Raw genomic sequence first — 13,760 nt, 5'->3', positions numbered from 1 at the left:
AGGGGGAAAGGAATTGTAAGTTAGTGCTGCACGGGGAACCGAGAAGCTGCCCTGGGTTAGGAGGAGAGGAGGTAGTGATTGATGCTCAGGGCCAGAGCGGGGGCGTCTGGAGAAGCCGGGTGAGAGCTAGAAGACACCCGCTGTGAGCGCGAAAAGAGGGGGGCTGAGGGTGGCAGCGCGTCCACACCCGCCCGGCCAAGGGCCCGGCCCGCACCCACCTCGCCTCCAGCAGCAGCGGGGTCTCGGGCCACTTCGCGGCCAAGTGGGCCGTCACCGCCTTGGACGCGGAAACCGTCTCGGCGCCGAGCTGCGAGAGCCACAGAGCCGTGGAGCCCAGGAGCAGCTGCACCGCGTTCGTGGCCTTCGCTGGCGCCATGGCACGGAGAGAAAAGCGCGAGTCCCTCAGCCCTGGCACCCAGTCTGTGGCCGCCACGCTCCAGCCGGCTCTTCCCGGCGCGCGGCTGCCCACTTCCGGTGGGGGGAGCTCGAGTCCGCTACTGGATACCGGGTCCGGGCCGGCGCATGCGTGTCCCACTCAGGCACGGTCTAGTGGGTGCGGTCTGGGGAGCAGACGCCAGCTGGTCACTGGGCCACGTCTGAGCAGCCGGGGCGGCGCCAGGTTGCTGAAATGCGTCACGGATGCTCCCGCGGGTCCACTCCCGGGACCCTGGATTCTCGGACAGGCCTTGGCTCACCAGGCGGGAAGCGGGCTCTCCAGATCCAACTAGGGCTGGCTGGAGTTACCAAAATCTGGAAGCAAAGTCAGGACCACTTGGATATTGTCCACCTTTTACATAGGAGGAAAATAAAGCCTGTAAAAGTTGAAGTCCCCACCTCACGCAGTTCTCAAATGTTACTACAGATTGGAATCACCAGGGAGAGCTTTTAGATGGCCGCCTCCAAGGCCACGCCCCGTCCCTGAGAATCTCGGGGGGTGAGATGCAGCATCAATATTATTTAAAAACCACAGGTGATTCCAGTGTTCAGTCATGTTAGGAAACCCGTGACTTACGTATGGCTCTCAAACTTTAACCACTTGCCTGTGAAAACACTACAGAGTGCTGGGTGTCCCCAAAATGTTTCGAATTCAGTAGATCCCTTGTGGGGGCCGAGAATTTGCATTTTATTTTTGCCAAGTTCCCAGATAATACTAATGGCTAGAAATCACAATTGGAGCCTTCGCCACTCAAAGGTAGGCATCAGCTGTGAGCTCAATGGAAAGCAGAAGTTCAGACCCCAACCCAGACCTACTGAATCAAGATCTCCTTTTAACGGGAACCACAGGTGATTCCTATGCACATGAAAGGTGGCAAAGAGTGATTTAGAGGGTTACATGTAAAAGTGCACAGAAAAGTGCCCATAAGCCTGGGCGTGGTGGCTCACGCTTATAGTCCCAACACTTTGGAAAGTTAAGGTAGGAAGATTGCTTGAGCTAAGGAGGTTCGGAGGCTGCAGAGAGCAGTGATTGAACCACTGCCCTCTAGCCTGGACGACAGAGGGAAACCCTGTCTCAAAAAAAAAAAAAAAAGCAAATAAGTGATAGTTGTTTTGTCAGAGTAAAATACACGGTAAAATAGGGGATGCATGGATCCATTGCTCTTTTCTCTCCTGTTACTCCTTTGCTCTGTAGGGAAACTGGATCTCTTGAAGTTGCAGAAACATTGTCAATCTCTTTTCTCATTTTATTTGCTTAGGCTGCACCCTTCCATAGAAGACCCTATTCCACTAATAAATTCTTCTATGCATTTCCAGGATAATTTCTCACTTTCAAAGTTTAGCCTTCATTTCCTGATTTATCCTACTCAGTATGAGCTATCCTTCCTTTAAATTTCCTCTATTGTAACTGCCATATAGCATTTAAATTCTCCCTTTAATACTTGAATACAGTACTTATTTATTTCTCCTGTGAGAGATGGCATATTCCCATAGAACTCATGCCTTGTTCATTTTTGGCATCCCTTGCAGTGCCTAGCACAACATTTCACATGTTACTGGGGCTCCATGAGGATTGAAGAATCCTTGTATTACGGATAAGAAGGTAGAAAGCTAAGGCAAATGAGCTTCATTTCTATCCATAGTGTGTAAGAGAAAAATACATTATTAATCTGTCACAAGTATTTGCTTTAATTAACTCCCCATTTCCATTCATATTTAGACCAAATTTTTTATTGAGATTGTGGGATCAAGGAAATAAGATATTGACAGTGAATGTCTTAAATGTAAGCATATCCAATGGGCTGCAAATCTTTAAGAAATAATTGCCCAGGTCCCCAGGCAAGATGGCCAAAGAGTAACAGCTCTTTTGCATAGCTCCCAGCAAGATGGAAGCAGAAGGCAGTTGATTTCCACATTTCCAACTGAGGTACCTGGTTCATCTCATTGGGACTAGTTGGACAGTGGGTGCAGCCCAAGGAGGGTGAACCAAAGTAGGGTGGGGCATCACCTCACCCAGGAAGTGCAAGGGGCCGGGGAACACCCTCTTCTAGCCAAGGGAAGATATTAGGGACTGTTTCCTGCACTCTGGCCCAGATACTGTGCTTTTCCCATAGTCTTCACAACCCGCAGATCAGGAGATTCCCTCTGGTACCTACACAACCACCAGGGCTCATGGGTTTCCAGCACAAAACTGGGCAGCCATTTGGGCAGAAACCGAACTAGCTGCAAGCAGTTTTTTTTTTTTTCATACCCCCAGGTGTGCCTGGAACACATGCAAGACAGAACTGTTCAGTCCCCTGGAAAGGGGGCTGAAGCCAGGGAGCCAAGTGATCTGGCTTGGTGTGTCCCACCCCCACTGGCAAGAGCAAGCTAAGATCCATTGGCTTGAAATTCTTGCAGCCAGCACAGCAGCCTGAGTACAACCTGGAATGTCTGGGCTTGATCTGGGACATCTGAGCTCGACCTGGGACTTTTGAGATCAGTGTCAGGAGGGGTGTCTGCCATGGCTGATGCTCTAGTAGGTGGTTTCAACCCCACAGTGTAAGCAAAGCTGCCGGGAAGTCTGAGCTGGGTACAGTGCAACATATCTCAGCAGCTGCAGGCACTGTCTCACTAGATGTTCTCGCTTGGCAGGACATCTCTGAACAAAGGCAGCAGCCCATCAGGGACTTATAAATAAAGCCCCAACCTTCCTGGGACAGAAGACATGGGAAAAGGGGCAGTAGTGGGTACAGCTTCAGCAGACTGAAACATCCCTGCCTTGCAGCTCTGAAGAGAGCAGGGGATTTCCCAACACAGCATTTGAGCTATAATAAGGGAAAGACTGCCTCCTCAAGTAGCTCCCTGACCTCCATATATCCTGACTGAGAGACATCTCCCAGCAGGGGCCTGTATACTCCTCATAAAGAAAAGCTCTGGCTGGCATCTGGTGGGTACCCTTCTGGGACAAAGCTATCAGAGGAAGGAACAGGCAGCAATCTTTGCTGTTCTGCAGCCTCCACTGGTGAGTCCCATGCAAGCAGAGTCTAGAGTGGACCTCCAGCAGACTCCAGCAGACCTGAAGCAGAGGGGCCTGTCAGAAGGAAAACTAATAAATGGAAAGAAATAGTTTCAACATCAACAAAAAGAATGTCCACTTAGAAACCCCATCCAAAGATCACCAACCTCAAAGACCAAAAAAAGATAAATCCATGAAGATGGGAAGAAACCATCACAAAAAGGCTGAAAACTCCAAAAACCAGAATGCCTCTTCTCTTTTAAGGGATCCCAGCTCCTCACCAGCAAGGGAACAAAACTGGATGGAAAATGAGTTTGACAAATTGACAGAAGCAGGCTTCAGAAGGTGGGTAACAACAAACTTCTCTGAGCTAAAGGAGCATGTTCTAACCCAATGCAAGGAAGCTAAGAACCTTGAAAAAAATGTTAGACAAAATGCTAACTGGAATAACCAGCTTAGAGAAGAACATAAATGACATGATGGAGCTGAAAAACAGCACAAGAACTTCATAAAGCATACACAAGTTTCAATAGCTGAAATGATCAACCAGAAGAAAAAATAATCAGAGATTGAAGATCAGCTCAATGAAATAAAATGAGAAGACAAGATTAGAGAAAAAAAGAATGAATAGGAATGAACAAAGTCCCCAAGAAACATGAGATTACTTGAAAAGACCAAATCTACATTTGATCGGTGTACCTGAAAGTGAAGGGGAGAATGAAACCAAGTTGGACAACACTCTTCAGGATATTACCCAGGAGAATTTCCCCAACCTAGAAAAGCAGGCCAACATTCAAATTCAGGAAATACAGAGAATACCAAAAAGATACTCCTCAAGAAGAGCAACCCCAAGACACATAATCATCAGATTCACCAGAGTTGAAATGAAGGAAAATGCTAAGGGCAGCCAGAGAGAATGGTCGGGATACCCACAAAGGAAATCTCATCAGACTCACAGCAGATCTCTCTGCAGAAACCCTACAACTCACAAGAGAATGAGGGCCAACATTTAACATGCTTAAAGAAAAGAATTTTCCAACCCAAAATTTCATATCCAGCCAAATTAAGCTTCCTAAGTGAAGGAGAAATAAAATCCTTTATAGACAAGCAAATGCTGAGAGATTTTGTCACCACCAGGCCTGCCCTACAAGAGCTCCTGAAGGAAGCACTAAGCATGGAAAGGAACAACCAGTACCAGCTACTTGAAAAACGTACCAAATTGTGAAGACTATCAATGCTAGGAAGAAACTGCATCAACTAACAGGGAAAATAACCAGCTAGCATCATAATAGCAGGATCAAATTCACACATAACAATATTAACCTTTAATGTAAGTAGACCAAATGCCCAATTAAAAGACACAGACTGGAAAATTGGATAAAGAGTCAAGACCCATCAGTGTGCTGTATTCAGGAGACCCATCTCACTTGGAAAGACGCACATAGGCTCAAAATAAAGGGATGGAGGAATATTTACCAAACAAATGGAGAGCAAAGAAAAGCAGTTGCAATCCTAGTCTCTGATAAAACAGACTTTAAACCATTAAAGATCAAAAGAGACAAGGTGTTACATAATGGTAAAGGGATCAATGCAACAAGAAGAACTAACTATCCTATGTACCCAATGCAGGAGCACCCAGATTTATAAAGCAAGTTCTTAGAGACTTACAAAGAGATTTAGACTCCCACACAATAATAGTGGGAGACTTTAACACCCCAATGTCAATATTAGACAGATCAATGAAATGGAAAATTAATAAGGATATATAGGATTTGAACTCAGCTCTGGACTAAGCAGACCTAATAGACATCTATAGAACCCTTCACCCCAAAATCAACAGGATATACATTCTTCTCAGCACCACATCACACCGACTCTAAAACTGACCACATAATTGGAAGTAAATCACTCCTCATCAAATACAAAAGAATGGAAATCATAGACAGTTTCACAGACCACAGTGCAATCAAATTAGAACTCAGAATTAAGAAACTCACTCAAAACTGCATAAATACATGGAAACTGAATAACTGGCTCTTGAATGATTATTGGATAAACAACGAAATGAAGGCAGAAATAAAGTTGTTCTTTGAAACCAATGAGAATGAAGACACAATGTACCAAAATCTCTGGGACATATTTAAAGCAGTGTCTAGAGGGAAATTTATAGCACTAAAAGCCACAAGAGAAAGCAGGAAAGATCTAAAATGGACCCTCTAATGTCAAAATTTAAAGAACTAGAGAAGCAAGAACAAACTCAAAAGCTAGGAGAAGACAAGAAATAACTAAGATCAGAACAGAACTGAAGGAGATAGAGATACAAAAAAGCCTTCAAAAAATCAGTGAATCCAGGAGCTGTTTTTTTGAAAAGATTAACAAAATAGATAGACTGCTAGCCAGACTAATAAAGAAGAAAAGAGAGAAGAATCAAATAGATGTAATAAAAAATGATAAAGGTGATTATCGTCATCGATCCCATAGAAATACAAACTACTGTTAGATAATACTATTTACACTCCTACACAAATAAAACAGAAAATCTAAAATAAGTGTATAAATTCCTGGACACTTACACCCTCCCAAGCCTAAACCAGGAAGAAGTTGAATCCCTGAATAGACCAATAACAAGGTCTGAAATTGAGGCAGCAATTAATAGCCTATCAACCAATAAAAGTCCAAGATCAGATAGTTTCATAGCTGAATTCTACCAGAGATACAGAGAGGAGCTGGTACCATTCCTTCTGAAATGATTCCAAATAATAGAAAAACAGGGAATCCTCCTTAACTCATTTTACAAGGCCAACATCATCCTGATACCAAAACCTGGCAGAGACACAACTAAAAAGAAAACTTCAGGCCAATATCCCTGATGAACGTTGATGCAAAAATCCTCAATAAAATACTCGCAAACCTAATACAACAGCACATCAAGAAGCTTATCCATCATGATCCAGTTGGCTTCATCCCTGGGATGCAAGGCTGGTTCAATATATGCAAATGTATAAACGTAATCCATCACATAAACAGAACCAAAGACAAAAACCACATGATTATTTCAATAGATGCAGAGGAAGCCTTTGACAAAATTCAACAATGCTTCATAGTAAAATCTCTCAATAAACTAGGTATCAATGGAACGTATCTCAAAATAGTAAGAACTATTTATGACAAACCCACAGTCAATATCATATTGAGTGGGCAAAAACTGGAAGCATTCCCTTTGAAAACTGGCACAAGACAAGGATGCCCTCTCTCACCACTCCTATTCAATATAGTATTGGAAGTTTTGGCCAAGGCAATCAGGAAAGAAAAAGAAATAAAAGGAATTTAGATAGATAAAGAGGAAGTCAGATTGCCTCTGTTTGCAGATGACATGATTGTATATTTAGAAGACCCCATTGTCTCAGCCCAAATGTGCTTAAGCTCATAAGCAACTTCAGCAAAGTCTCAGTATACAAAATCAATGTGCAAAAATCACATGCATTCTTATACACCAATAAAAGACAGAGAGCTAAATAATGAGTGAACTCCCATTCACAATTGCTACAAAGAGAATAAAATACCTAGGAATATAACTAACAAGGGATGTGAAGGACCTCTTCAAGGAGAAGTACTAACCATTGCTCAAGGAAATAAGAGAGGACACAAACAAATGGAAAAACATTCCATGCTCATGGTTAGGAAGAATCAATATGGTAAAATGGCCATGCTGCCAAAAGTAATCTATAAATTCAATGCTATCCCCATCAAGCTACCATTGACTTTTTTCACAGAATTGGAAAAAGCCAGCTTAAATTTCATATGGAACCAAAAAAAAGTCTATATAGCTAAGACAATTCTAAGCCAAAAAAAAAAAAAAAAAAAAAAAAAAAGCTGGAGGCATCACACTACCTGACTTCAAACTATACTACCAGGCTGCGGTAACCAAAACAGCATGGTACCGGTACCAAAACAGATATGTAGAGCAATGGAACAGAACAGAGACCTCAGAAATAATGCCATATACCTACAACCATCTGATCTTTGACAAACTTGACAAAAACAAGCAATGGGAATGGATTCCCTGTTTAATAAATGGTGTTGGGAAAACTGGCTAGCCATATGCAGAAAGCAGAAACTGGATCCCTTCCTTATACCTTATACAAAAATTAACTCAAGATAGATTAAAGTTTTAAACATAAGACCTAAATCCATAAACACTCTAGAAGAAAACCTAGGCAATACCATTCAGGACATAGACATGGGCAAAGACTTTATGACTAAAACACCAAAAGCAATGGCAACTAAGGCCAAAATAGACAAATGGGATCCAATCAAACTAAAAAGCTTCTGCAAAACAAAAGAAACTATGTTAGAGTGAACAGGCAACCTACAGAATGGGAGAAAATTTTTGCAGTCTACTCCTCTGACAAAGGGCTAATATTCAGGATCTACAGAGAACTTACACAGATTTACAGAAAAAAAAAAAACAACTCCATCAAAAAGTAGGTCAAGGATATGAACAGACACTTCTCAAAAGGACATTTATGCAGCCAAGAAACAGATGCAAAAAAACTCATCATCACTGGTAATTAGAAAAATACAAATTAAAACCACATTAAGGTACCATCTCACACCAGTTAGAATGACAATCATTAAAAAGTCAGGAGACAACAGATGCTGGAGAGGATGTGGAGAAATAGGAACACTTTTACACTGTTGGTGGGAGTGTAAATTGGTTCAGCCATTGTGGAAGACAGTGTGGCAATTCCTTCAGGAACTAGAACTAGTAATACCATTTGACCTGGCAATTCCATTACTGGGTTATACTCGAAGAATTATAAATCACTCTATTATAAAGACACATGCACACATGTTTATTGCAGTGCGGCACTGTTCACAATAGCAAATACTTGGAACCAACCCAAAATGTTCATCAATGATAGACTGGATAAAGAAAATGTGGCACATATATACCATGGAATACTATGCAGCCATAATAAAGAATGAGTTCATGTGCTTTGCAGGGACCTGAATGAAGCTGGAAGCCATAATTCTCAGCAAACTAACACAAGAACAGAAAACCAAACACCGCATGTTCTCACTCATAAGAGGGTGTTGAACAATGAGAACACATGGACACAGGGAGGGAAACATCACACACCAGGGCCTGCTGGGGGTTGGGGGCTACGGGAGGGATAGCATTAGGAGAGATACCTAATGTAGATGACAGGGTGGCGGATACAGCTAACCACCGTGGCACGTGTATACCTATGTAACCTGCATGTTCTGCACATGCACCTTAGAACTTAAATTACAAAAAAACAAAACAAAACAAATAATTGTCCATATAAAAGGTACATTAAATAGACAAAGTAAGTACACTAATAAAATGTATATTAGTAAACATTTCAGTATATGTGAGTTCAGAATAGTGGGAATGCTCATTTCTCTTTTAAAGAGAATAAAGTTAATCTAATCCAGGCCATTTGTGAATATATTTGTTATATATTTTATCTTACATCGTGTTTGCCTAGAAATTTTAATTCGAAACATTCCTCAGACAAAAACGAGATCTCCAAGCTTGTTTTTCTATCTGCAGAGCAAAAGGGTAAGACAATGTGATATTTAAGGTTCCTTCTATATGTGGTTTCTGTGTGCAGATAGAAAAACTGAAAGGCAAATATTGAGTAAATTAGCAAAGTCCACTCAAGTCAGTGGAGTAGCAAAGTATTTTAAAATTCATTATCAATAACCCTTTGGCACAGATTGGTTTTGAACTAGGAACCTAAGTGTACCTAAGTATTTTTAGCAAAATACAATTCAGAGTTATTCACTTCAGGATAAAATGAATGAAAACTGATGAAGGTAACAGTTTCCATCATATGTAGGAGAAGTGATTAATGAGTGCTTTATAATAAGAATCTTGTGTTTAACAGAATAAATCATCTTGAATTTTTTAAGTACAGTGTGGACTATATGTATTTAATGATAATAATGGCATGATGTGAGCATAAAGTTACTGCCAAATTATTGTGTTATATAATAAAATTTTAATTTTCTAAGTCTAAATAAAATCCAATGACTGAAATCACTTTTTTTCCCTGGCACGGTGGCTCATGCACAATGTAATGCCAGCACTTTGGGAGGCCGAGGCAGGCGGATTGCTTGAGGTCAGGAGTTCGAGACCAGCCTGGCCAATACGGTGAAACCTCATCTCTACTAAAAATGCAAAAATTAGCCAGGTGTGGTGACTGGCACCTGTAGTCCTAGCTACTCTGGAAGCTGAGGCAGGAGAATTGCTTGAGCCCAGGATGCAGAGGTTGCAGTGAGCTGAGATCACGCCACTGCACTCCAGTCTGGGTGACAGGGTGAGACTCCATCTCTTTTCTTTCTTCTCTTTCTTTCTTTTTCTTTTTTTTTTTTTTTGATATTGGGTTTCTCTCTGTCACCCAGGGTAGAGTGCGGTAGTTCTCTTGAGAATCTGGGACCACAGGCACATGCTACCACACCTGGCTTATTTTTGTATTTTTTGTAGGGGTGGAGTTTCACCATGTTGTCCAGGCTGGTCTTGAACTCTTGGGTTCAAGTGGTCTCTGCGCCCCTGCCTTTCAAAGTGCTGGGATTACAGGTATGAGCCACAGTGCCTGGATATTATTTAGTATCTTAAATACACAGATGTTTTCTACTCATTCCAGTTGGGAAAAATTTAGATACTTATGTAATTTGTTATATTTCTATTCCCTAGACAAGATTATACCAAAATCATAATCAAATGAGTAATGGTTTAGATTTTTTCAGCTTTACTCTTTATAGCTTCTTTTAAATTTAAGGGTCTGCAAGTTTGATATTTACAGATTTGCATATTTTATTTAGGATAGATAATAAATGCCTCACAAATGTCTAATCCCTGTATGTTTGATGACTTTTTTGGTGGAGTTTTTTACTATAGTGGCTTTCAAATATCAAATAAAAGATGTGAAATATGTAATTTTTTAATTAATCATTTTGGATGATATAAGAACTTAAAATTTGCTATTTAACAACCATCTATACTTACGTTATATGGTTAGATTGAAGTATTTTTTAATGGCGGAAAATACACATAAAATTTACCATTTTAACCATTTTAAGTGTACAGCTCAGTAGTGTTAAGTATATTCACATTGTTATGCAACCAGTGCTCAGAACTTTTTAATTTGTGAAACTGAAACTCTGTACCCACTAAACAACAATCCTCCATTCTCTCTCCAGCCCCTGGCAACCACCATTCAACTTCCAATTTTTATGAATTTGACTACTCTAGATACTCATATAAGGAGAATCACACAGTATTTGTCCTTTTGTGGCCATCTCATTTCACTTGGCATTATGTCCTTAAGGTTTATCCATGTTTGTACTGTGTGTGAGAATTCCCTTCCCTTTTAAGGCTGAATAATATGCCACTGGCTGTATATACCACATATTGCTTATCTATTCATCTGTCTATGGACACTTGGATTGCTTCCACATTTTAACTATTGTAAATAATGTTGCTATGAACAGAGGTGTACAATACCTCCTCAAAACCCCACTTTTAATTCTTTTGGATAACCTACCCAGAAGTAGAGTTACTTGATCATAAGGTAATTCTATTAGGAGCCACCATACTGTTTTCTGCAGTTTCCATTCCTACCAACAGGGCACAAGGGTTCCAATTTTTCATATCCTCCGCAATACTTATTTTCTCTCTCTCTCTCTCTCTCTGTGTGTGTGTGTGTGTGTGTGTGTGTGTGTGTGTGTGTGTGTAATAGCAGCTATCCTAAGGGGGGGTGAGGTGACATCTCATTGTGGGGTTTTGATTTGCATTTTCCTAATTGGTCAAAGTATTTTTTGAAACACAAGTTTTGGAACTCATTTCAGAGCCAATTTATGAGCTGCTCAAGAGAATAATTTCCATAATTGTAAAAATGGAAGACAATTTCCTTTGTTCTCTGTCCATATTTCACTGAATATATTGCTTAAAAGATTGACTTGAGCCAACAGTATCAGTATCTCCAGAAGAGTGGCTTAAACTAGCAAGAGATTCCATTTTCTTTCTCATAAACCTGGAAATTAGCAGACTAGAGATTTTATGGCAGCTAACGGTATCCAATCTTTCGTGTCTGTCTGCCATCTTTGATGTGTAGATTTTAATTCATCATCACACATGGCTTCCATGTGTCTCCATGTGTCATTTACATATTCCTGGAAAGTGGAAGGTGAAAGAGCAAGGGCAAAAGGTAATATTTGGGTGCCAATTGAATTGGTTACATTTAGTAAACTTTCCCAGAAGCCCTATCAAATAACTGCCCTGATTGCCTGTTAATCAATTCTCAACCAGTTCTCTGCCTTGTGGTCATTCTTTGCACAGTAAGAGGCTGAGAAATGTAATTTTATGGCTGGGCATACGTTCTTCCTTAAGAAAATTGGAGTTCTGTTACTATGGAATTAGGGAGTGAAGTGTATTATATAGACCCCTGGCTGTGTTTGCTAAACTCATGTATCATTTCTACTTTCCGCAACTCATTTTGAGGCAATGAGTTGGCCTGGAAACCAGGAATAGTGAAATTCTATAAGTTAGAGGACAATTTGTAGAACAATATTAGGAAATGGTTTGTCTCTAGTTAGGATGTATCTTCTAGCCTAATGTAAGTACAATAATGTGGATTTCATTGGCTGAAGAAAGCAAATGCTAATCATTTGAAAGTCAAATTGCAGTAAAAGTGCCTTTAGTTCAAAAATACTATAATTCAAATGCAAGAAAATATAAAAATTTAGGGTTGAATTATTATCTTGAATCTATTATATTTGCAGCTGGAAGTGCTAAAAATCACTTTGTCTAAAATTAGTTGTATCAAATATCATGAGCCAGAAAAATTTACATCATTTGTGTAATTTTGGTTTAAAATGCTCCTGACCTAGCAGCTGATCTTAATATAATCAAATAATAATTTGTTTCATTTCAAAAGTCAAAATTTGATTATTCTTGCCTAGCTGAAGAAAGACCAGAGAAATTCATTCTTCCCATTTACTTATTCATCTGCTTCTGAGTACATTTTTCAGCTCTAGAATTAAGAAGGGAGGGTTCTGGAAAAGAGAGAAAGAAGCATGGAGGCAACACATCAAATGGGGAATTTATTTTTTGTATATATTATGTCAGATGGAGATACTGAGATATAGGCAGAGAAATGGAGAGAAAGTGCAACCAAGTTTCACAATGTTAGCAGGCTTGGTAAACCTTTTTATTTATTTTCATTTTTGTCTCCATTCTACTTCAGACTCAGTATAGTTCTTTATTCTTTCTTTTTTCTTCTTATTTCCTTTCTATGAGTCATCTGTTATCATTTATTTTTAATTTAGTGTGAATGCATTTCAGAACATAAACTGGAGTTACCACAGTACTAACTGTGTTAACTGGAGTTAACACAGAATGTGTGTTCTGTTCCAAGGTCATTCAGTTCTCCCACTTGCAGCTACACTGGAAGAAAGAGGGACCTGGAGCATGACCTAAGAGAGCACAGGTTATTCTGCTTAACCACAAAATCCTGTTTTATCTGTGCTTGTCTTCTATACCTTTTTACCTGTAGTTCAAACTTCTCTCCTTACATCAACACCTTTAGCTCGGTGGCCTGGCTTCCTCCCACCAAGCTGCAGCATCACCTACTACACTAGACTTTTGGTCTCACACCCCAGATATTTTTTCATTTTCTATCATTTGGCATCCAGAACATCTGGGACCAAACCTTCTGAGGAGAGGTGGGCTGCATATGGACGCACTTCTCAGAAACCTCCTAGAGGAAGGAATGAAATAGGCAAATAGGAATCAGGCTGCATATGACTGAGTAGAGAACAAAATGTTCCAAAATTTGACTACTAGGGAGCTGGGTTCAGGGTTTACGCATCTTAGTGCATCATATTAATATCTTAACATATATGAATCTAATAAAGATTAAACTGCAAATGTGGGCACTTTATAGATACAAAAAATCAACAGAGAGGATAAAAAGTAAGAACAATTGCAGTGATTGAGATGAACGTCTCACTATTTTTTTAATTCCTTACAATGCATCAGAAGTCTATGCAAAACTATATTAAATAAAATAATATGTATAAAATGCCTTGTACGTGCCTAGTGTATGGAAGGCACTCAAAACTGCAAATATAGGCTGGGCATGGTGGCTGTCTGGGAATACTTTGGGACGCCAAGGTGAGAGGATTGCTTGAGCCCAGGAGTTCAAGACCAGCCTGGGCAACATAGTAAGACCCCATCTTTACACATAATAATAATTATAATAATTAGCTTGGGGTGGTTGCAAGCACCTATAGT

At 40.3% G+C, this 13,760-nt stretch overlaps 1 protein-coding gene across 1 annotated transcript in view; it reads right to left on the bottom strand.

Annotated features, from left to right (window-relative positions):
* The window catches only part of UGGT2 (UDP-glucose glycoprotein glucosyltransferase 2), a 246,456-nt gene extending 245,993 nt beyond the window's left edge, over positions 1-463 (bottom strand). The window contains exon 1 of the mRNA XM_012458621.2: positions 219-463. Within this exon, the coding sequence (XP_012314044.1) occupies positions 219-376 (158 nt within the window). The 5' untranslated portion in view covers positions 377-463. The remainder of the gene's footprint in view (positions 1-218) is intronic.
* Between the last annotated feature and the right edge of the window lie 13,297 nt (positions 464-13,760).

This window comes from Aotus nancymaae, unplaced genomic scaffold (genome assembly GCF_030222135.1).
Source record: "Aotus nancymaae isolate 86718 unplaced genomic scaffold, 86718_ANA_hifiasm-v0.15.2.pri h1tg000048l, whole genome shotgun sequence".
Taxonomy (NCBI): domain Eukaryota; kingdom Metazoa; phylum Chordata; class Mammalia; order Primates; family Aotidae; genus Aotus; species Aotus nancymaae.
Note: the sequence above shows the minus strand (reverse complement) of the source record. Positions and strands in the feature narration are given on the sequence as shown.